The 24,745-nt window shown below is 36.3% G+C and overlaps 1 protein-coding gene across 2 annotated transcripts; it reads right to left on the minus strand.

Moving 5' to 3' along the window:
• Positions 1-103: 103 nt before the first annotated feature.
• LOC126372469 (uncharacterized) lies at positions 104-20,330 on the minus strand. 2 transcript variants are annotated; one of them, XM_050018259.1, is made up of 4 exons: positions 20,145-20,330; positions 2,403-2,607; positions 981-1,140; positions 104-481 (listed from the first exon to the last, which is right to left on the minus strand). In XM_050018259.1, exons 1-4 carry the CDS (start codon positions 20,194-20,196, stop codon positions 287-289), a joined length of 612 nt encoding a protein of 203 aa, XP_049874216.1. In that variant the 5' UTR covers positions 20,197-20,330; the 3' UTR covers positions 104-286. The 2 variants fall into 2 exon arrangements, with proteins under 2 accessions (XP_049874216.1, XP_049874209.1); XM_050018252.1 differs by having other exon boundaries at positions 981-1,254.
• Between the last annotated feature and the right edge of the window lie 4,415 nt (positions 20,331-24,745).

Consider the following 24,745-nt stretch of genomic DNA (forward strand, 5'->3'; position numbering starts at 1 on the left):
GCGAATATTATCTGATGTTCCTGACATTGACTAATATACGACATGGTCGCTGTTACACACTCAAACAGTGCCATACAGCCGATCCTGAATTAAAAAACTTGGCTCATGGAAATACGTTATGTTTATTCATATTTCTGCCTTCCTGATTTGGTTACATGGACAACTTAATAGCAATGGTATGCTTGAATCACAGCACTTTGAAGAATCTATTTACAGAGATATTACGTAAAATTTTGAGATCCATGTTTTCTTTGCACGAATACTTTGTTTAGCGGGATCGAGGTCTTTAGTTGTGAACTTTGTATTTGGTGACTTTTCCGTTATCGTTGACGATGGTTTCACCTCCTTGACGGTTTTCCTGCTTGCCGTTCACATTGGAGGAAGAAGAATATGATGAACTGGATACACTGTAGAAACCGTTCCCATCCCTAGGTGCAGTAGCCGCATCGGAGTATTGCGTCACGTCCACATTCGGCATATTCTGGAAAATAAAGTTATTTATTATTAATTTCACAACAACAGCCTCAGTGGTCTAGTGGTTAGAGCATTAGGCTCACGATCTGGAGGTCCGGGTTCGATTCCCGATGGGGACATTGTCGAAATCACTTTGCGAGACTGTCCTTTGTTTGGTAAGGACTTTTCAGGCTTGAATCACCCGATTGTCCGAAAAAGTAAGATGATTCCGTGCTTCGGAGGGCACGTTATGCCGTTGGTCCTGACTATTAACACCTCCACCAATCCGCATTGGAGCAGCGTGGTGGAGTATGCTCCATACCCCTTCCGGTTGATTGGACTATTTGCTGAATGTAGTATAGAAAAGTATATATCTGTTTAGTTGGGACATTTGCCAATTTGTTACTAAGAGCTTGTGGATGTGCTTGCCATCACATGGATCATTATTGTTGGACTTTATCTAGAACATCATTTAGCATTTATATTTGTATTAAGTAGATACTTGGTGATCTGAACATCAAACTTACGGGATTAGGCGGGTTAATTGCAGCCATTTGATGCCGGAAGCCGGGCCCGACTGCGCCGGCGGCGAAAGCGCTGTTCGGTCCGACATTCCCGAACCTGTTCTCAAATCCTGGCATCCCGAAGTCTTGTCCTGCGAATCCGAAGTTGGGCACACCGCCAAACCTAGAGTCGAATCCGAAGTTAGGAAAGAAACCAGCTTGGTTCGATGTTAAATCATATGCTTTTCTGGCTGCATTCAGTGCTAACTGTTGCTGCTCTGCGTTCTTAGCGAACGCCCTGGAAAGTTAGAAGGGTTATGTCAGTCACACACACACTCACACGTGGAAAAAAAGTGCAAATATCGGCAGAAATGTGCTTGTAAGCGATAGGTTACGGCATGCTTAGAAGAGAACAGAGAAATAAAGTGTTTTTCATATTAGTGAAGAAGACAGATAGACGGTTACAGATTCTGTAAGTACTGTACAAAATTACTACTGCGACAAGTATAAGGTAGTTACATTCTTTATTGTGGTAGGTAATTCAAAACATCTTGTTTATCCCAATATTAGTACAGAGAGCACCAAAAAAGATTATCAAAATATCTACCGATTCACCCTTGGCACTAGCTACAGAGTTCTAAGTGTTATCTTCGTTGTGTTCACTATAAACAAAATATTATACTATTGTAAGATAATGGCCCCGATTCCTGCAGACACCACCTAATTTTATTTTAGGTTATATCCGTCATTTTCGTATCCGTCGAAAAGGAAAGGGACGGATGATTCACAGCTCTTAATTTTAGGAAGAATGAGTAAATTAATGTGTCGGGTTATTGACTGACGTAAAATTTTTAGACGGTTGGTTTAGATTTGTGCTTAAAATTGACGTGTGTTCCATAAATTTTATGCTTGTCGATTACCCGTCCCTTTTCTTTTCGGCGGATAAGAAAAGGACAGATATAACTTAAAATAAAATTAGATGGTATTTACAGGAATTAGCACCAATAACTTAAACTACAACTGTACGAAGTTATTAGTAGAGTGTTTTTTAATATCAGTAAGAGACTATTTACTAGTGCTACCGTCACCTCAAAATTGTGGCATTAGGTACATTACTTTGTAGTTAGGTGAAAAAAGTGATTTCTTTCACACTCATTAATCTCAATGAATACTTGTACCAACATTCCTGTTCCGCATTCGCATTCCACAAAATCGGGAAAACCCGATCACCGATCCAGAACCTGGGTTACCGTCTCACTTCAACATCCATCGTAACCTTTACCTAGCGTTTGTGACTGGCTATTACAACAAAGTAATACTAAGTCGTAATTTTCAGCGTTTCACAATCGCAGGGATAAAAACCACGACAGTTGTTGCGGTTTGACAATACGCCCCCTGAACCCTCACCGCAAGCGATCGGTTGCGCGCATCCTAACAAACTCTTACTCTTGTAGAAGGTTCTCGAAATTCCTAAAGTACTCGGGGAAGAAAGTGTTGACGTCTGAGAAGTCCGCGAAGGGGACGGGCGCGAAGGTTGGGAAGTCGTGGACGTTGTACACCTGGTTGTTCTTCAGACCATATGTGCCACCGTACCTATTGCCAGCTGAGTCCTGGTAAGCGAATGCGCCCACTCCAGCAGCGTTGGCGACACCTGGGGACAATATTTACAATCATTAAGCTATTTTAATTTCTTCGCTGGTTGGAACATCAGACAGACAGTCGCTTTTGTAAAAAAACCGGACCTGTCAAATCGTCAGGTTAGGTAAGCGGACCCTGTGGAAAACCGCATCGTCTTGTATGAAATCTCATTAAAAAAAATACTGTCATATTAGGTGTACGTACGTATCCGATATCCAAATCCACGGTTGGAACTATCAATTACTTCTTCAAGTTAGCAAAGCAAATCCCGTGACTGTCGTAGATAAATTCTATAAGATATCGAGTCGAAATAGAGAACAATTATTTTAATGATTAAAATAGATTCATAATCCCCTTAGCTTAGCACATATACCTAACATTAGCTCACGACTATATCCCAATTGGGGTAGACAGAGGTACACCCGTTGCAAGATGAACTAAGTACTCACACCTCACCTAGTTTCTGTAAGAACAACGTGAAAATCGTCCTGGATTTTGATATAATTAATTATGTGTTACTTATGCGTTATACTTGCCGTATAAAGCACGCCTGGTCAACCATCCATTGACAGATCTCACTATAAGTTGTTGATTGATTCTTATAAACAAAGTACCTAGTCTACGAACGCCCTCACTATTTGCTTTGTAATGTCTGATTTATTATTCTTCAAACGACCTTGAAGATATCATCTACAAGTCGTGAAAATCTTCGGCGAAGCAACCATCTAGTTAGTCATACAAAAAGTGTCTACAATAACAAGCTCCCATTAGTGAAAATGGGTTCGGGTGAGGTAAAAACTGTTCACACGCGTCGTCTGAGATCATATAGCCTAATTGATGGGAAGCCCCGTATCACAACATAAGGCAATGGTAACATAGTAATTGTGTTAACGATTAGAGAATACTAAGAACTCGTTTGTTTCGTTCGATTCGACAAAATAATAATAATTAGAAGGTGCACGTGACTTCCAACGTGTTTATTTACTTTGTAAAGTCATTTATTCAACGTAATTATTGCAAGAAAAACTAAATAAAACAGTATTAAATCCACCACAGGCTTCGTCAAAGTATCTTATAGAGATTGTATGTACGGTCACGAGTACTAATATGTATACACTTTGAAACCATGTCGCATTAACTTTTTTGACAAATTAAACCATAAGTCTCATTAAATGTCAAATATGTTAGTGCGACAGGGTTCTAAAGTGGGTACATGATATTGCTCATGAAGTCATGACTGTACTCTTCTGCGTTAGATGCGATCGGGTGTTTAAAACAAAGTTCGGTTTCGCACATAACAGAAAAGGCTACAGTCGCTGTTAATGGATACGATTAGAAGGACTGTTCAGGTCCCGAATAAAGATATAAAAATATCTGTGATAATTATTCCTATAAAAAAGTATATTATATAACAAACACACCAAGACAGGAGGACTTACTTCTTAGCATCCAAAATGGACGCTCAGTTAATATTTTCCCGTGTTAAATATTTTTTTAATAAAGTTTTTTAACTCCGTGGTCTATTGGTTAGAGCGTAAGCCTCTAGATCTGGAGGGCCGGGTTCGATTCTCGATGGAGACATTGTTAAAATCACTTTGTGAGACTGTCCTTTGTTCGGTAAGGACATTGCAGGCTTGAATCACCTGGTTGTCCGAAAAAGTGATTTCACTTTTTACCGTTAAGTACCCGAGAAATGCATTTCGGAGGTATGTGACCTAACTTGTATGGGCTGGTTTTCCCTTCGTGGGCTGGAAGGTCAGACAGGCGACTTTGCTTCTGTAATAAACCGGACCTGTGAAATGGTTAGGTTAGGTTAGATGAAAGGACGCCACGCGCAATAATAATACAAAAACTGCAGACTTGAAACTTACACAAAATTATATTTAAAAAAGAAAAACAATGATGCTGGTCGTAATGATCACAATGGCGGTTGAAGTCCTCAATAAATGAACCTCACTCAGCACAAGCCGCGGCGCGAGCCACGACCCTGGTATTCTGCTGGCCCAGCCGTTTGAGGCACGAACATGGCGTCCTATTATGTGTTAATGTGTGTTTGAATGTGGATAAGTCATCATGCATGTCATCATGAGCTTACGAGTACAAGTAGGAGTTATATTAAAGCTCAAGTATAGAATAGAATAGAAATAGTTTATTATAAAGGGGCGTCACACACAAAAAAAGACAATAACAATCGACACTTGCAACAGTGTCGAAATATCGGAGGTCTTATATCCCCACTTAAACGCGGTAAGAACCCGTTATTATGTGCTTTAATTATGATAATAACCGCGTAAACTTAAAACTGTATCATATCAAATTTCCACAAAAAAAAAATATAAAAAAGCAAGACGGATGTTCGTCCAAATGATCATAAGGTGCTGGTGGCAGTCCTGAGATAAAAGGGCCACACTCCGCACAAGTCGCGGCGCGAACCACGATGCTGTCAAGTGATGGATTGTTGTTGTGTTTCCTATTTTAATCCCAATTACATTCGATCACATTGGATACCTATCCATGTTTATATCAATTTTCTTTTATTTAGATAAATTGTTGACTATAAAGCAATTAGTGGGCCAAGTCCACTTCCTTTTAGTACAAGAACTTCCTTGGCAATTTAATTTTATAACACTTTATAGTATTACCAATTATATCTCTTACTAATGATGTATTTTCAAGGTGAAAAATCTGTAGTATCATTGTTCTCAAAGACTGAGCCGTGAAGAATCATAGAATAGATTTTATTTACAACATACTTAAAGTAATTAAAGCACATAATAACGGGTTCTTACCGCGTTTAAATGGGGATATAGACAGATATGTCTGCCCGTAGAAAATTATGGATCTACCTACTCCACTCCATTCTCATCAATCATCCCGTGATCATGGCACTTGCAACAGTGTCGAAATATCGGGAGTCTCATATCCCCATTTAAACTCGTAATAAGGTAAGAACCCGTTATTATGTGCTTTAATTATGATAATAACCGCGTAAACTTACAACAATGTATACTTAAAGTACTTATTTTCTATAGCAAATGATTATACATCAATGCTTAATTCTAATACACCATATGTGTACAACGTACAGAACGAATGACTCATATTTACATCCTTCGTATTTACAAAGATCGCAACGGAGCGAGACGAAAACATATTGACTTACTTGTACATATTTATTGTGTAAACAGTTTTTTTTTTACAAAGAAACCAAATCTTTTCAATGTAAATATCACTCAAAATTGAGTTTGAAGGACGTCAAATAGGCTAGTTTCCAACTAGTCAAATTAGTTACTTTTTATTAAACGTCAAAACGCGAAATTACTAAAGAATTTGTATGAAAAAGCACACTATGACGTCATAGAAAAACGTGATAAAATTTTCATTTTTCTTGATATTTAAATAAGAAAATTCATAAATAAGTTAAGTAGAAAAAAAGAAAATGTTTTTCTTTAGTTTCACATCTGTCTTTATTTGGTATCTAATCAGTATTTCATAACTTATCTTCAACCTAATACACGACTCAATTGTTTTATGAGGTCTAATTAGTTTTTTAACTTCATAATGAGTGAAGATGAGAATGATTTTATTGTTTTAAAATACAATCGATTTTGGGTTGATTTGTGGTCTTGGTCTCTACCAACTATGATAGGACGTAATATATAAGTTGTTTACCCTCGAGACCTTCCACATGACTCCTGGGTGGTGCTAACCGAGCGACGCATTTACCAGTAGGCTGCGGTTATGGCTGGTAACCACCCGCCAGACAACTCCTTGCCACCAAGCGCCGAAACTCGTGTTCTAATAATTGTGCCTCATCATAACCTTGCGACAGCAGTCTGGAGAAGCAGCTAGGGGAGAGGGGACCAGGCAGTTATACTAAACATGACGATCACAGTGCCCTGGTGTAAGCACTGTTAGGCCGATCCCAAATTAATGCCATCTGCGGCAAACCACGATCACATAGTACCTTTCCCCACTGCTTTCTCCCTCTCTACTCACTCTTCTTTAATACTAGGAATAGGCATTTACTTGGTAAGCTTATTCCACCTTAAGCCACATAATCTGTATCAAATTCAAATTCAAAAATTTTAATTATCTTTATTCAGTAGGTAACATAGTTACACTTTGAATCGTCAATTTTTACATAACGAACGTCTCATCCGCCTAAAACTACTACAGCTTCTCACAATCTGTATAGCCGGGGAAAAGAAGCCGCAAGAAAAACCTCGGCACAGGGCCCTAGACGTTTTTTAAAAAAATAAATAAACATAAAATATTGTTATACAATTGAGTAATTTAGCTGCCTAATATCAGTTTTCAGACAGTTAATCCCATGCATTCATATCTTCTAAATAATCATACGTTTAGACCTATGGGGGACTCACAAGTCACCAATAAGACAACAGTTCAACCCTAGCACACCCCTAGACAGAAAACAGTAAAAAATATACAATTTACAAAGCATTAACATCTGATATTGAACCATCGATAAACTCGCACTACTTCACAATGTACCCAACACATCTGTATAACGAATCGAATTCACAATAGGATTCAATTAAGTATGATTATTAAACAGTAACTCACGTTTTGCGCTGTAAACGGCACGAATTTGACTGAAACAATCAACCACGTACTTCACTAGATCGATACAGCTGTGAGTCAAAGCCTAGTTTAATTCTAGAAAAATATTGCGCAATTCTTGCTTTTAATATTAGTTGCTAGAATATTCTCTACAGTTGATTAGGACTTAGTCACCAAATCATGCCTGTGATGGAATAAAGAAACACTAAACTGGGGTCTATATATAGGATTTCGTTTCTTTATACCTTTTTATTTTGACATGACTTATTGTAGATTTGCCGCTGATGGCATTAACTACTTGGCCGGACAAATGGGGAGCGCTGAAGGCACTCACCCGGTACAATTTTTTAACAACAGGCCTGAGGGTGTCCAGTTAGGCGCGAACCGCTCAGGGCGTTGTTTGAGAGGATGGTTCTTTATACATAAATGAAGTCTAAAGCCGATTTTTACAGTAACAAAAGCATAGCTTGTATCACCCCGTTAAATAAAAAAAACTAATTAAATAATCATATTTTTCCAGTGATTTTTCCCTTCATCTGATGGTGAGCAACTTAACAAACAAACATGGTGCTGGTGTCCTCAGCCTTGAAGCAATATTAAGCGCTATGGTGAATATACTTAAGTACTCTTATTAATTATGATACAAGTGTGTACTTAATTCATTACCAATAAATTAGCCAATTTTACACGAATCGATATGTGTACTGGCTGTTGTGTACAAATAAATAAACAAACATTAATTAATTATTTTAAAAATAATTTAAAATATTTTTTATTACGTAAATAGATAATTGCAATAATATAGGACTGCGAGCGAATAAAAAATAATAAAATAGTGTGTGTCGTAGCGAGATTTTGTGCTCATAATGGACTATTTACAACTGTTATTCTACATGGGTACGTCTAGTATGCCTTTGAAATAAACTACTCTGGGCGCCATCCCACTCGCGTCAGAAATAGTATTTTTCCCTAAAAAGTAGCATGGAGAATGCTCACCGACAAGAGCGTGGCTCTTAAATTAGTGATGATGACCTACATGGGTGATGGGCCGATCACAATAATGAACCGTATATCAATATATCATCATATCCATTTTATGTGTTCGTATCAAAAAATGCTGCAAATAGTTTCCTGATTGCTTCCTGACTTGTGGCTCTACCCTCCCCGTTCGGGATTACGGGCGTGGGCTTACGTGTGTAATATATCTAAAAATGAAGAGTCTTTCGCAGTTAGTCAGAATTAATAATATCTATTGTGTATCAAAGTTGAACGACAATGAACGAAAAACATAGTCTGCAATTTGGCTAATTACCAAACTTCATTAAAATTCATAGAAGTACAATGGACTTTTTGTGAAAAGACTGTGTTTTTTCCACCCTTGTCTGAAATAATTAATATTTGTTGATATAAAAACTTTTCACATCCTTTGCCTTTTATGTTTTTCTCATGACTTTGCTACCAGTTGGCTATTAACACGTCACTCTACGCTTTTAGTTGTTAGGTGGCCCAACTGGGCACCCTCAGGCCTGTTGTCTTAAATTTTGTATGTATTTCGGACACCTCACCGAACTGTCTGTTTGACAACGTGATAGGTGGTGAACCGTATCGCCGGCTATAATGGTCGAGCCAATTGTGTTAGTGAAAATTGCACTACGTTTGCTGATGCGACATAAATGTAATTTTTACCCACGGCGGAACTAAGATATACTTAAATGTAGCGATAATAATTTTACCATAATACATATAACCGAGGAATATCCGTCGGTGGCTGCCATTAACCCAGCTAAAGTTTTTCTAGTGACGTGAATACAATTATTGAAGAATTGTAGATGTTTCACGACGACATAAAATACGCTTATGAGTATGATTAAATTTTTGTTGAAATTTCATATAGAAAAGGCAGCCCCCGACGGATATTCCTCGGTTATGTATTATGGTAAAATTATTATCGCTACATTTAAGTATATCTTCGAGAAACAGACACGTTTGGAAAAAACTGTAAACATCCATATTCATTGTTTAGGTACTTAAGTATATCTATTACCGATTTCTCGAGATATCAACTCTTTTTTAGAAAGTATTTTTAAGTCTATTATAATATTTCGTTACATAATAATTGGGTTAAGTCGGGGGTTGTGAGTTATTTTATTCTTTTGTTGAGCGAACTTTCTTAATAGGAACTAGTAGATCCACCTTTTTATTTTTAACCTAGTATTTATTTTTTTCTCAGTAATTTATCTTTCCTTTTTTACACCACACGTGTTTATTAATTTTCTTTTAATAACCGTAAAAGCTTGATTTTATATACATATTACCATACGAGGCTAATAAAAAACCTTACTATACTAACCTGGGGCAATCAAATTCAAATTATTGTACGTTTTTGGCGATTAATAAAACTGTATAGACGCGATCGTAAATTGATAAATATTTAAATAAAATAAATTAAACCTTTTAATTAGACAGATAATACGTAAGTCATAAACTACGCCTACACTTAATTCCTACAAGAATAAGCAGTCATTTACTTATCGTTGCCATAGTAAAAACACATTTGGGTACAATTCATACAAAAAGCCTCGTTTTCACACACGTGACATTACGCATTGACTTTATCGTACTGTCACGACCATTAATATACAGTATACACTTTGGTACCATGTCACATTAACTTTTTTGACAAATTGAACTGTATGTCTCACTAAATGTCAAATATGTTAGCCGACAGAGTCCTAAAGTGGGTACATTATATTGCTCATGACTGTATGTGACCTAACCTGTAGTAGTAACCTACCTACTTAGTTCATCTTACGATGGATGTATCTCTAACTACCCCAATTGGTATATACCACGTCTATATAGACGTGAGTTGTCTTATGTATGTGGATATTTTACCCGGAATGAAATCGACGTTGTGAACCCGAAGTAAATCACATCTGGATGTAAGTATGTGATTTTCCAAAAAGACGCTCACGAGATTGTTACTATAAAGCAACGGGCCGTGATAAAAAATTAGATAAAAATAATCCGCACAAATAGGTCAAGGTATGTGGTCAACTTGGGTCATTTCCGGCCAAGTAGTTAATGCCATTTGCGGCAAATCTACGTATACAATAAAGTCACGTACAAAAAAATCGTGGGTCAAGGCCGCACACGCACCTTGCGTGTGTGGTCGTTGATTTTCAAAGTTGCCCTGCGCACCACCGCACGCTTAGATCCGTGTCTTTATAACAAGTTTCCAGTCTTCCACTAAAATAATCGATAATAAATTCACATAAAACCGTTTAGTCTACAAATCAAGATATAAGGACAATACTGTTACAATAGGATTCGTGGTCAAAGGTTAAAATCGATAGCTGTGTGATAGAATGTTGAACTGTTGATCATAGTTAGCCTGGGTCAACGACATCGTAAAGATTACCCGATAAGGTCAACTTCTGATATGACAATGGACTTGAAATATACATAAGCTACCATAGACTGTAAAAGACATAGAGCTTTTTTTTTGTTTTGGTTTTCCCCGAAGGGTAAGGCAAAGGGGTCTATGCCCATACAGCCATGTCTGACGTATTTTTTTTCTTGATGATTAATGAAATGATGAAAGGTGATGATGATGAAACCTAAGCCCCCACCCTCGGAGTAGACTCCTACTCCGAACCCCAAACGAATTAACTCAAAAGTCCGCATAAACTTTTGAGTTATGAAGCGGCTTCCTGGCACGAAGCGAAAATAGGCAGATACACTTTGTTTATTGAATACTCCAATATATTAACACTCGCGAATGTCTTCCGACTAACTTAATGCGATCATTAACCACAAAACACCACTTCGTATTAATTATTTAGATCATTCAATGAAGAAAGCAACTGTCCCGTTCCCGTTTCCCGCCAAAAAGCCAGACATAGAGCATGCAACTCACTACTTCTTCTATATTATTTTTAAGTATTTTATACGCAACAACACAACACACACACGTAACAGCCTCCGTGGTCTACTGGTTAGAGCGTTAGGCTCACGATCTGGAGATCCGGGTTCGATTCCCGATGGGGACATTGTCGAAATCAATTTCTGAGACTGTCCTTTGTTTGGTAAGGACTTTACAGGCTTGAATCCCCTGATTGTCCGAAAAAGTAAGATGATTTCGTGCTTTGGAACGTTAAGCCGGGACCAATCCCGGCTATTAGCCGTAAAAACGCTTCCACCAACTCGCATTGGAGCAGCGTGGTGGAGTATGTTCCATATCCCCTCCGGTTGATTGAGGGGAGGCCTGTGCCCAGCAGTGGGACGTATATAGGCTGTTTATGTTATGTTATTTTATACAGCCTCCGAGGGCCAGGCCATCCTTTTGGCTCATAATCTGGAGGTCCCGGTTTCGAACCCCGATGGGAACTCCAATTCGTAAACGCCGTGCTAGATTTACCTCAAAACAAAAGATGGGCGGAAGCAAGGTGAATAAGAAAACCAGATAACCAGGTATGCTGTGACAGCTAACATTTCAAGGTTAGCCCAGCTGACGTCATCCCACCCTGCGTTGCAATTTCGTAAAAAATAAATTACCCACGACTAATATTTTTAATTTAGGTACTTTGCAAGACAATTTTGAACTTTTAGTAAAAGATTTACTTACAGTTGTAATGAATTGTATATATGTGACAAGTGATGATGATGATGATGATGATGTGACAAGTAATGGTAATTAAATACATAAATCACTAATTTACTTAATTTTCTGTGTACAGATGACAGAGGACATAAAATCTGTCACTTTGAGTCACATAATTACTTTGGAAGATGTGTGAACACAATTATTATTGGATCGTGTATTAGGTGCAAGATAAATTATAAAATTCTAAAACTAATTATTTTTTTTTCTATTTACGAATTTCAATCAAGAAAAACGTAATCATAAGTCCGACATTGTATATCACGTTTCTCAATGACGTCACAGTGTGCTTTTTCATACAAATTCCATAGTAATTTCGTGTTTTGACGTTTAGTAAAAAGTAACTGATTCGACTAGTTGGAAACAAGCCTATTAGTAATCCCTGCAAACCTTTCCATACCTAGTAATACGTACAATATGACAAAAGTCATTAATCAATTATCAGTGGAAAATATATTTCTTAAATTTAAATTCCATTAGTGGATTTATATTAAAGAATCTTTAAAGAATGATTGTTTAAGTTTATTTTCTTTATTTTAACATGCTGCGTGTCGCGCTTTTAACAAAATTATTATATTTCTGTTAATCGATACCTCCATATTTTAAGAAGTTGATTATATTTTGACACGTAATTATTAAATAGAAACTAAATGAAAATGATGTATGAAATGATTCCATCGGACTTTCTAATGGACTTGCCATTTTACACAGGTATAATATATCTCGCAAATTTGCATATAAAGACGTCTCTTTCTTAATTTGTTGAATTTATTTGTTCTGTCTGAACTTTTGTTGTGGTCGTAAATATCGATTTAATATGCTATTGGACACCTAAAGGATGCAATAGAAAAAGACAGTGTTTTATCTCTGGTAGTATAATTTACGATTGGAATATGAAAGGAATATACTTAAACAGTATTAAATAAATCTATAAACAAAGGTTGATAATATAAAATACTTTCAGGTTTCAGTTTACCGTTGCGTAACTGCGTAACCATCTGGCGAAAATTCATACTACCTACCCACTAAATTGGTCTGTCTGTCTGTTATCTTTTAACATCTAAACTGCTGGGCCGATTTGGATGAAATTTGGCACAGAGATTACGCGGTAACAGAAGCCCACGCCGATGCATCTCAACAAAATGGTATCTAATATAGCCTCCCCATTATCGACTGACGCGAGGGCACTATACCTATAAGTTAGTAGATTTGGATCGTAGAATACAATGCATAATTTTACACGTATCAATTAGTATATTTTGTGAGGACCTATGAGGGTAACATATTCTACTTAGAAAATGCTCTCCAAAAAAATATAGACCACAGATATAATAATGATCAAGAGACAGGCCTACTGGAAGAAATTTCTGTTAGAAATAAGTTGTGCCATTTGTCTCTCTTTATGTTATCACATTGTATTTCTATATTATCCTGTGTATAATAAATAATTAAATATTACTAATTTAAAAAATAGTAAGAATATAATAAAAAAATAAATAAAAAACAAACAAACTAAGTAATATTAATAAAACTAACAAACATACTAACTAACACTAATAATACTAATATTTTTAATTTAATAATTAATTCATTAATTTTAGTTCTGTGCAATAAAGTCCATTTGATTTTTATTTAAATAAAAATCGAAAGAATAAGGTAGGTGTCTAATGTGAGAATTGTCTATAGCCAAAGCAAAAGTTCGAAAACTAGTTTGTTCCTAACACAATCCTTTGTTATTGTTAATTGGTCGGAAAGTTGATGAATCTAGGTGTGCCTGAGTCAGCGGAGATTGGAATAAATTATAACGAGTTCCGTCATCAGTGTGGATTTACTTTTATAATCTATTCTTTGAAACTTTTATGGTCTGTTGGTAAAATGTGTGGGCTGATAATTTCACTACAGAATACCAGTGACGTCATTGCTCACATAATACCGGGTTCTTGCGGGATATGAGACTCTTATATCCCTAAATTTAAGCGGTAAGAATCCGGTATTGTGTTTAAATTATGACAATAACCGCTTAAACCTCAAACAAAGTTATATATAGTTATTACAATCTTTGTGGCTATGGTCAAGGACTACTTGACTGGGTAAAAGATAAATTATAAAATGCTAATCTACAAATAGAAGCCAGTCTGAGATGACCAAAAATGAATTTCATTTTTCATTTCTCCTTATTTTCGGATTTTATTTATGAATTAAGTAACAATGAGTACGACGTTTGACCGCTTTCATTGATGACGGCACAGGCTGTCCTGTGCTCTTCAGTACAAACTCTAAAGAAAACTCTCGTTTTGACGTTTCGTAAAAAGTATCTCACTTGACTAGGTTATGAAGTAGCCTATTATTAGTATTACTTAGAACAGCTTCACTTGCCGATTCTCCCCAGTAGAGGTTAAATATATATCATCATCATCAATTTAAGAGCCACGCTCTTGTCGGTGCAGCATTTTCCATGCTACTTTTTTAGGGAAAAATAGGGCAGTGGTTTCCCTCTTGCCTTCCGCCCCCCAAATATATATACATAACATAACATAAATAGCCTATATATACGTACGTCGCACTGCTGGGCACAGGCCTCCTCTCAATCAACCGGAGAGGGTATGGAGCATACTCCACCACGCTGCTCCACTGCGGGTTGGTGGAGGTGTTTTTACGGCTAATAGCCGGGACCAACGGCTTAACGTGCCCTCCGAAGCACGGAATCAACTTACTTTTTCGGACAATCAGGTGATTCAAGCCTGAAAAGTCCTTACCAAACAAAGGACAGTCTCACAAAGTGATTTCGACAATGTCCCCATCGGGAATCGAACCCGGACCTCCAGATCGTGGGCCTAACGCTCTTACCACTAGACCACGGAGGCTGTTAAAAAAAATGTTGGCATAATATATGCAAATCACAGAACAATTTATGTAAGTTTTCTACTATGCCATTTTGTTTCAAAAACAGGCTAAAGCAGTCAATTGTATGATTAGTCTAATTTATACAAAACTTCTTATTACAGATTCCTTATAATCATTATTATATTTTTAAATAAAAGTAATAAGTTCAATAAGACGCTCTCGTTGATGTCTTCTATGTGTAAAAAAATGGTTAAAGTGTTATGTATTGAATAATTATCTCGTCTCGAGAGGCATTATTGTTTTGTAGTCTACCTTGAAAGAGAGGTACTTACGTACAATAATATGACATGGATTACTTACTCGTTCACAAAAGTGTATGAGTAATTTTCCAAAGTCGTTAAAACAAGTAAGTAAGTACCTACTCAAATCCATTGTAGGGATGCGTCATTCCTATAGAAAGAAAAAAATAAAAGTGGATATGTCCTGACAATCTTTTTTGTTACTTACTTACCTCTTTTATCGTGACAAAATCCTTCAGTGTCTGACAGCTTGAAAACGAGATCTTTTCTTTTTTTTTGACGTGAGTTATTGTTGATTTTTCGCAAATGGCATTAACTACTTGGCCGGAACTTTAAAACGAATGAATCGATGAAATCTTTGAAAAACATTTTCTATGTGGATGCCTACCTACCTACTTACCTCCTAAATTTTCGCATTATCTAGCGGATCATGTGATACTTGGAACATAAAACCTATCAACTGTTTTACAAAACCATGAATCCTATGCGAATAAATGATTTGTTTTGTTTTTTTTTTGATTTGATGTTTTTGGGGTGAGCACTAGCAGATAAAAGAAGACCATATGTAGTCACCATTTACGACATAATGACCTCCGTGGTCCAGTGGTAGAGCGTTAGGCTCACGATCCGGAGGTCCCGGGTTCGAATCCAGGAGGGGACATATAAAAAAAATTACTTTGTGATCCCAAGGTTGGTTAAGACATTACAGGCTGATCACCGGATTGTCCGAAAGTAAGATGATCCGTGCTTCGGGAGGCACGTTAAGCTGTTGGTCCCGGTTACTACTTACGGATGTAAGTAAGTAGTCGTTACATGAGTCATGTCAGGGGCCTTTGGCGGCTCAATAGTAACCCATCTCAGTGCTATCCTGTTTCTCTCGGGGTCTCATGCCTAATCAATGTTTTCTTTCTATAAGTAGCCATACATTGAACCTATGTAAGTAGGTAGTTTGACAAGTAAGTTTTTCAACTAAGCATACTCGAAACTTTTTCTAAATGTTAGTGATATTGACTCATGGTGGTACAGCTATACCAACATTGTTTCAACTAGATAGCGGGTAATAAAATGTCTGAGTGGTTTGTCTCGTTTACCATCATAGTTCGTTAGTTAAACAACAACAAATCATCCATGCAAAATTAATAGAGTTGACTTATTTTTAGGGTTTCGTAATCAAAGGCTCAGGTAAGGGAAAAGAGACAAATACTGAGAATTATTGAGGACAGAAGAGGCAAGATAATTGTCCAATTACACCATGAGTAGAGTAATAAAAAAAAAAAAAAAAAATAAAAAAAAAAAAAAAATTATTAAAAATATCGTAGAAGGAAAGCTAGAAGGAAAGAGAGGAAGGGGAAGACCAAGAAGAGCTTACATGGAACAGATTAAAGAAAAGGTTAACGTCGTGTCTTATAGTGAATTCAAGGAAGTGGCCTTTGATAGACTGGAATGGAAAATGCTATACCGGCAAGAGCGTGGCTCTTAAATTGATGATGAACCAAAGGTTAAATTCGGGCCCCTACTACTAAAACTCCTCTGTCCGTCCGTCCGACCATCTATCACCAAGCTGTATCTCATGAACCGTGATAATCATATAGTTGAAATTTTCACAGATGATGTATTTCTGTTACCCGATGGTACAGTTATACCAACATTGTTTCAACTAGGTAGCGGGTAATAAAATGTCTGAGTGGTTTGTCTCGTTTACCAATCATAGTTCGTTAGTTAATTGCCGTCAATTGCTTTGGAAGGTAAATGCAAATTAACTATGTTACTTTATAGCTGCTTAAGACAAAAACAACTACAAAAATATGTGACAAAAGTTGATATGAATGAATGAATAATAATTTATTTCGGATTTGAAATCCATAGATGTTAGTAAGTACAAAGTAACTTAAACCTAATGTTAGTAACAGGTACATAAAACAAACAAAAGCAACAAAAATAAAATATGATAAATTTATCAGACCCGATTTTACCGGCGGACACCATATCCCGGCTTGACTGGTATAATATGGAGGTCCGTCCAGTATGCCCATATTGGGCAATCAGGTCTGTCACACAACACCTTCAGGACTATACTGGGGCTCCCGCGCACACGCCGCATTATTGAGGCAACTCTCTTCCGCACAATAGCATGAAAGCCATCTGTGTGTGCCTCGGCAAACATGCCTGATGCGCTACAGAATCTCGGTAAACCCAGTAGAATCCTGAATGCATTGTTGTACTGAATCCGTAGGGCGTTAAAGGTCTTGTGCGTATACCGTACCCACAGGCTGCACAAAAGGCTTAGGATTACAAAGGCTTTATATATTGAGTAGTTCAGTACTGATATAATAACTTCTTTGTCATCAATATTTGCTGACAAACTAGTTATGTAAGCTCACGCCTATTTCCCCCCAGGGTAAGCAGAGACTATGGAATTCCATTTGCTTTGATCCTGACATAAGTATTTCTCTTGCTTCCTCCTCATTCATCAATCGTTTCATACCCGCACGCCGGTTCAGAGTGGATCTTATTGAACGTTTTCTAATGACATCTTCAGTTTAATTTTTGGAAGTTATAACAATGATTATTTTACAAGAAATATGACGTCTAATGTAAAACATCAAACTCGGTGAGGCGTGGTTAGTTACTTAGTTCATCGTGTCATGAATAAATGCACTACTGACTACCCCATTTGGGAATAAAGTCGTGAGCTATATTTGTAACTATGTTTTACACAACAATATCGTGATATAAGTATATTTTCATTATAACAATAACAGGTTTTAAGAGTACTAAATTAATTTAAGAGTACCTAGAAAAAATAATGATAAAGCGGAATAGAGAACCAGACTGCATCCGTAACGATCTAGGAAGATAAAAACCATGTTGATCCATGTTGCTATACTTAAATGATATTTATTTACATAAAAATAATAGAGTTGACTTATTTTTAGGGTTCCGTAACAAAAGGTTAAATTCGGGCCCCTACTACTATAACTCCGCTGTCCGTCCATCCGTCCGTCTGTCACCAAGCCGTATCTCATGAACCGTGATAATCAGATAGTCGAAATTTTCACAAATGATGTATTTCTGTTGCCGCTATAACAACAAATACTAAAAATAAAATAAATATTTAAGGGGGACTCCCATACAACAAACGCATTTTTTTTGCCCTTTTTTGCTCGATATCAATACCTACTGCTGTTTACCTAGTCAATGGTACGGAACCCTACATGCGCGAGTCCAACTCGCACTTGGCCGGTTTTTAACATTGCCTGCATTATAGGTTAGTCACCCGCCTGTCACTACGAGCATGTACAGTTAACCATAATAATGGTAACTGCAAATTACCTTCCTGTGGCTTTGCCAAATGACATATCTCTAATAATAATACATGTCTATGTACGTCACGTACAGACATGTGTATCTACGTTTGTAGAGCAATCGACGTGGGTGTATGTTCGGTCACGAGCATTAATATGTATACACTTTGGTGCCATGTCACATTAACTTTTTTGACAAATTGAACTGTAAGTCTCACTAAATGTTAAATATGTTAGAGCGATAGAGTCCTAAAGTGGGTACATTATATTGCTCATGACTGTTTATGCATATTTTTATATAAGTTTGTATGTAGGATTTGTGCTAAAATACTTCAAATCAGTATATCTATATTGACTGGTGGCTTTGCCTACCCCGATTTACCTTATAAGCTCATTTTGTTCATTCATTTTGATTTATCAGATTTTGATATATTAAACACCATCCTGTGAACTATGTTATGGTTTTTTTATCGATAAATTATTACTTACAGTTTATTTAAAAAATATAATCGTCCCTGGAAATGTAAAATTACGTAAACGCCAAAATATCCTAAAATAGCAGTCCATGTTATACCTAATTATGTATTGCTAGAAAATGAAAATTAAAAAATAACGTATTATTCCGTTGATGTCATCTTAATTAGGTAAATGGATAAAAAGTTGTGATAAAAAGACGAAAAAGACTAAATGGATTTTTCTCAAAATGGCCTTTTGGCGCTTACGTAATTTTGCCTTTCCATTGACGATATATATTTATAGACAAAAGTTTTCAGTAGCTAAGAAGAATACTCGGTGTCTATCGTCAGATTTACATAGGTAATTATATACATAAAGCCTTACCAATAATATAAGTTGACAGCCAAGCAAAATTGAATCCAATTATCAAATGATTCGGTTGAACTTTCCTTGGCTGTCAAATACGTACTTATGTTCACCGCTTGTTTATTAATATCGAGGCGGCTAATATATAAATTGTAATAATTTATTTGCGAGAAACATTACCATGTCACTGCCAGTGATGACATAATTCAAATAATTGTAGTTACAACTCACGTTTCGTCAAATGTTTAGCATGCTGAACTTAAAATAGGTAAACATAGGTCACAATACTCTCAGAAATAGGATAAAAATTGAGATTTAACTTTGTTTTCAAGAAACGGGAATACTTTAAAATATCGAGCTCATTTTATCATAGACTTTGAAACGTTCACGTATACTGATTTTGTTATACATTAAATGCTAAAAACTACTTACAATTGAATCTATATTTGTTATTAATTATATAAAGTCAACAGAAATAGTTCATCTATGAAAGCAGAAATCAATTACATACTTATATAACATATTTTGTGGTACGAAATTACACGGTTGATGATAGCATAATGCTCGTTTGTATTGCATTTAATTCAAGTTTATTTTATTCAATCAATGTTATTCTCAAGTTAACTTAGTCGACTTTCATCATCAACTCTAGCGTAGCGACTTGGTTAGGGGAGCTTCAGCTGGATATAATGATCCACGCAGGATATTTTATTTTTGTCTGCCATACGCAATAATAATAACTCTGGCGTCATCCAGATTTGACAGGGTCCGTTTACAAGATTTGACAGGTCCGTTTAAAAAAAGCTACTACCTGTCTGACCTTCCGACCCGCAAAAGAAAAACCAGCCTGATACAGATTATGTTACACGAACGGAACGTATTTTTCTTTTTATTTTATATTCGGGATAATAACAAACAGGTTTTATTTAAGTAGGGAGTACTTAAAAAAAAAACTGTTTGTCACCGTAGTAGCCAAATGCATATAGGCGCATAATATACTTATAATAAAAAAGATATAATTATATCAGCTTACCGTGACTCCAAATTTGCATGCAAATAACACTGATGATGATAAAACTTCTCATGTTGATGCGTGTGAGTGCACTGTCTACACTATACTGTATTATAATTAGTTTTTTAATTGTTATTATAAATTATTATCCGTGTCTTCTTAGCGCGCGTGCGTTGCGTTGAATGTTCGGACTATAGTGTTACCCGACCGGACGTGCTTTTAAATAAATAGCTATACTTTTCTTACTGCTTATCATATTAGTGTTTTTGCCGCCAACGCTGAATGGCATACTTTATTTTATTACCTGCTATAGTTTACATATTACCTTGTTAACTAGGTAGTTTTAGGTTTTACAATAGATACAAATTGTAGCTTTAAACTTTAAGTTTTAAATTAACGGAAAAATTACTTCGTATCTCGCTTACTCTTTGTTTTATAAATATGCCTTTTCAGCAAAGTGTTTTGTTTTTTTTTTGCTTCCTTATCGACTAGGTACTTAGACTTAATTTTAAATTTATGCATCCTCGAACATGTTAAAAAAATCTACGTTTTTCTTGGTAGGTACGTTAAAACCCAATTACTATAAATATTAATTACGTTGACAAGACTAGAACGATTGGATTATACTATACATACATACATACATAAACTCACGCCGGTAATCCCAAATGGGGTGGGCAGAGCCACAAGTAATCAAAGACAACTTGCAGCCACTGTTGATACGAAGTCCTAAGATGGATATGATGAACCTTATGGATTATACTATGTTATATTAAACCAACAAATCGGTTTTTACTAAAATTAACGAATATTAATTTGAGAAAAAATCCATTCAGGAATCTTAAGAGACCAAAAATTTGTCTAGTATTCGTTCATGTTTTTTTTTTTAATTTTAGGTACCTAGTCGTGTTCATAAACCGAAGCTAAGTAGGTACCTACTTACTTTACTTACTTACATAATTATCTCATTAGATAATTACTCAGATACGAAATCTAAGCGCATTTTGTTTTTTAAATCGGCTAACTTTTTCGCTACTTATTCCACGTTGTAAATAGATTTAAAATGACGATTTTTTAAAAGTTTTTTAACAGATTTCTTTTATATCCTTACATTGCTGGACAATGCTTACAACAATTACGTGCATATTTTATTCATATATTTATAAGAGAAAAGGAGGACTATATGTTTTTGATGCCTGTATGTATGTATGTACGTCTGTCTCCTAACTTCTAAACCACTTCTCAGAGTTTAACAAATGAGGTTTTAAATCTTATTTTTTTTTTCAACAAGGATGTTACTCATTACAACGTATAAGTAAAGTTTTTACACGCTATAATTACAGACTCCATATACTTGTATAAAATAAATGTAATATAAATAATTGCGCATTATATATACAAGTGCATGATCATCGGGGATCAAGGTAAAGAGCGATAGTGACCGATGATAGCCTATTATTATATTTACAAGCAAGTTGCATATTAATATTACTTCGCTATCCGTTGCAAAGTTTAAATAATATATATAATAAAAGAAAATACCAATGTGTTAAATGTGTATGTATACGTATACAGCCATAGATATACAATATTGCTCGCTCTTCCTTACTTCATAGCGGCTTACAGACATTTAAAGTTAAGATCCAGAGGGGTTGAGAAAAATATATTTTTGAGCTAGAGCTCTACTAATTGGAGCTGGCGGAGAATTACCATTCTGCACATATTACTTATTCTTTATTCTATGCCACAATGCGGCAGAACACAATTATTATTCGCAGTACATTTGGTATTCAAGTACTTAGATGAGTATGACGAACTATACATATAGCGACAGGTAACTAGACCATCGCCCGTAATACCTGTCGATAGTAGATTATGCTACATATAGCTGCTTTTAACTTTAATACGAATCGTCAGTATAAATTGAATTCTGTCCTGTATATTCTCTAGCCATAGAGGCAGCCAATCAGCTCGCGACACCAAACACTTCAGGACCCCGATACCGACCCCGCCGGCGTGGTCGACGATTTCCCTCATTCAGCGCTTATCGCTATCGACCCACTAGGGTCGATTAATTCTTTCAAATATTTTTCCTCTCAGACGACGCCCTGATCCGAGGTTCACGCCCAACTGGGCACCCTCAGGCCTGTTGTTTTAAACGTTGTACCGGGTGAGAGCCTTCAGCGCTCCCCATTTGTCCGGACAAGTAGTTAATGCCATCTGCGGCAAATCTACAATAAGTCACGTCAAAAAAAAAATGTCCAGGCTAATCTCGAGAACCACTAAACAAATTTACATGCAGTTGTTACCGTTATGATCTACATTCTCCAACATGACTATAGGGTATAAAAATACGTATATAACTACATAAGGCGTGAGTTTATGTAGTTATATACAAATTCTACGTACACGTCTTTATCTCGCTAGTATAAGCAGAAAGTATGGAGTATTGTCTATGGAGTTCTATCTGTTTCGATCCTGAGCTTCTTTGCTTGCCACATTTAAGAATTAATCGTTGTAAATAGATTCTAATAATAATCTTTACTTTTCATATTCTGTGTATCGATACTACAAACCCTCGCAATAACTTTTTTTACTTTTACCGTTTCCAAGATATGTTTTAGCTGAGGCTGAGTCAGTTTAATAAATTCCCGTGTAATGTGATAATCATTAAAGACTAAGTTATTTGGCCAGTTTTCCATACTTTCTAATACCTACTTTAGTAGACAAGTTAAATGGGCTATCCCCATAATTAGCCCTATGACTCTTAGCTAGTTAGAACTTTCACTGCTAATAAAGCTGTCATCGCCATCCGAGGCTAAACTGCAATAAGTCAAGAGAAAAATACCTAGATTAGTAACTTATATTTTATTAAGTATTTTTTGTTTTTTTTTTATGTTTTTTCTGCTTTGTCTGGGTATTTTTTTAACCCTATAGCCATGTTGGACAATGTAGATATACATTGTATCTAGGTATTTTGTTTTTTTTTTTATTTATAAGGCAATGCAGGACGGAAGGGTCAAGTCACAGGGACTGTAACCTGGAACCTGACAGAGGGCAGCAGTAACTGTCAGTACTATTCAGAGGCGGAGGAAAGGGGTTTGAAATAGACTACTCTGGGCGCCATTCCACTTGCGTCAGATAGAATACTGCGGGGCGGAAGGCAAGAGGGAAACCACTGCCCTATTTTTCCCTAAAAAAGTAGCATGGAGAGTTAGGAGAATGCTACACCGACAAGAGCGTGGCTCTTAAATTAGTGATGATGATTTTTATGCCGGATATGTACTTAGTAGACATTAAATAATATTCTCCATATTTATACATATATATTGGCTAGTATAAGAAATACAATGCTATAATTATACAAATATAACATAGCATCACTCCTGTGTACCTGAAAGGGTGGATATAGATTAACGGTATTTTATACAGTGTTAATGACATGATTCAGACCATGATTCTGAGTTGATAACAAGTGAAATTTTCCGAATCATGGTCGCAGTATTCTAACACCCATACCTATTGTATGGCTACCATACGAGTATGTACTTGTACGAGATGTAAGTGACATCGTAATGAATACTGAGGGGGATGATTGAGCTCATTATTCTGAGTTAAATATCAAGTGGAATTTCCCATCGCAAAATTATAGAATTGAAAATACTGTTAAAGAAACTAAAAAAAACATGAATTTTGCGACGGAAAATTCCACTTGATATCAACTCAGAATCATGGCCTGAAGCATCCCTCAAAGTTTTCCTTACGATGTCACTAACATCCTGTATATAACCTATGACAGCGTATCCACTCACTGTTTTTACTCTACAACAATATCCTTATACAATTAACATTCTCATTATGAGTCAGAAAAATAAAAGAGTAGTTAATGAGCACGTGATTATTGCAGTCGTGCCTCACGAAGACCACAAATTATTATGGTCAAATACCTAAACATTTTTTCTTTCCCTTATTCTAAAGACTTAAGCTGGTATCTCACTTGAATAAGATCATAGGATCTTAATAAGGAACATTCCAGACTACGTTCTCAAAAAAAAAAAAAAGAAATATGGCGCTGTACAGATTTCCCTTCGTTTAATCTTCTAATTTCATGAATAACATAAGCAAATTTTATCTTTGTTTTTGGGTGTAAATGATGACCCTTGTTATTACACAAGACGCAAGACATCTTCCAACCATTATTATTCTGATCAAAATAAAGTAAAGCAATATAGGTAGGTAGGTAATATACGCATCTGATCCAAATATTAAACAAGAATTATTTTATAAACATCCCTCATCATCATCAGCCCATAACGTCGCCAATGCTGGGGCACGGGCCTTCCCTATGGATGGATAGGGAGATCGGGCCTTAAACCACCACGCGGGCCCAGTGCGGATTGATGGTTACGAGTATTAACGACTGCTAATGCATCCGGGACCAACGGCTTAACGTGCCTTCCGAAGCACGGAGGAATTCGAGATGAAAACTTTTGTTTTTTGTGGTCACCCATCCTATGACCGGCCTTTGCGAAAGTTGCTTAACTTCAACAATCGCAGACCGAGCGCGTTTACCGCTGCGCCACCGAGGTCCTCACAGATTACATTATTTAAGAATAAATACT

This window comes from Pectinophora gossypiella, chromosome 2 (genome assembly GCF_024362695.1).
Source record: "Pectinophora gossypiella chromosome 2, ilPecGoss1.1, whole genome shotgun sequence".
Classification (NCBI taxonomy): Eukaryota; Metazoa; Arthropoda; class Insecta; order Lepidoptera; family Gelechiidae; genus Pectinophora; species Pectinophora gossypiella.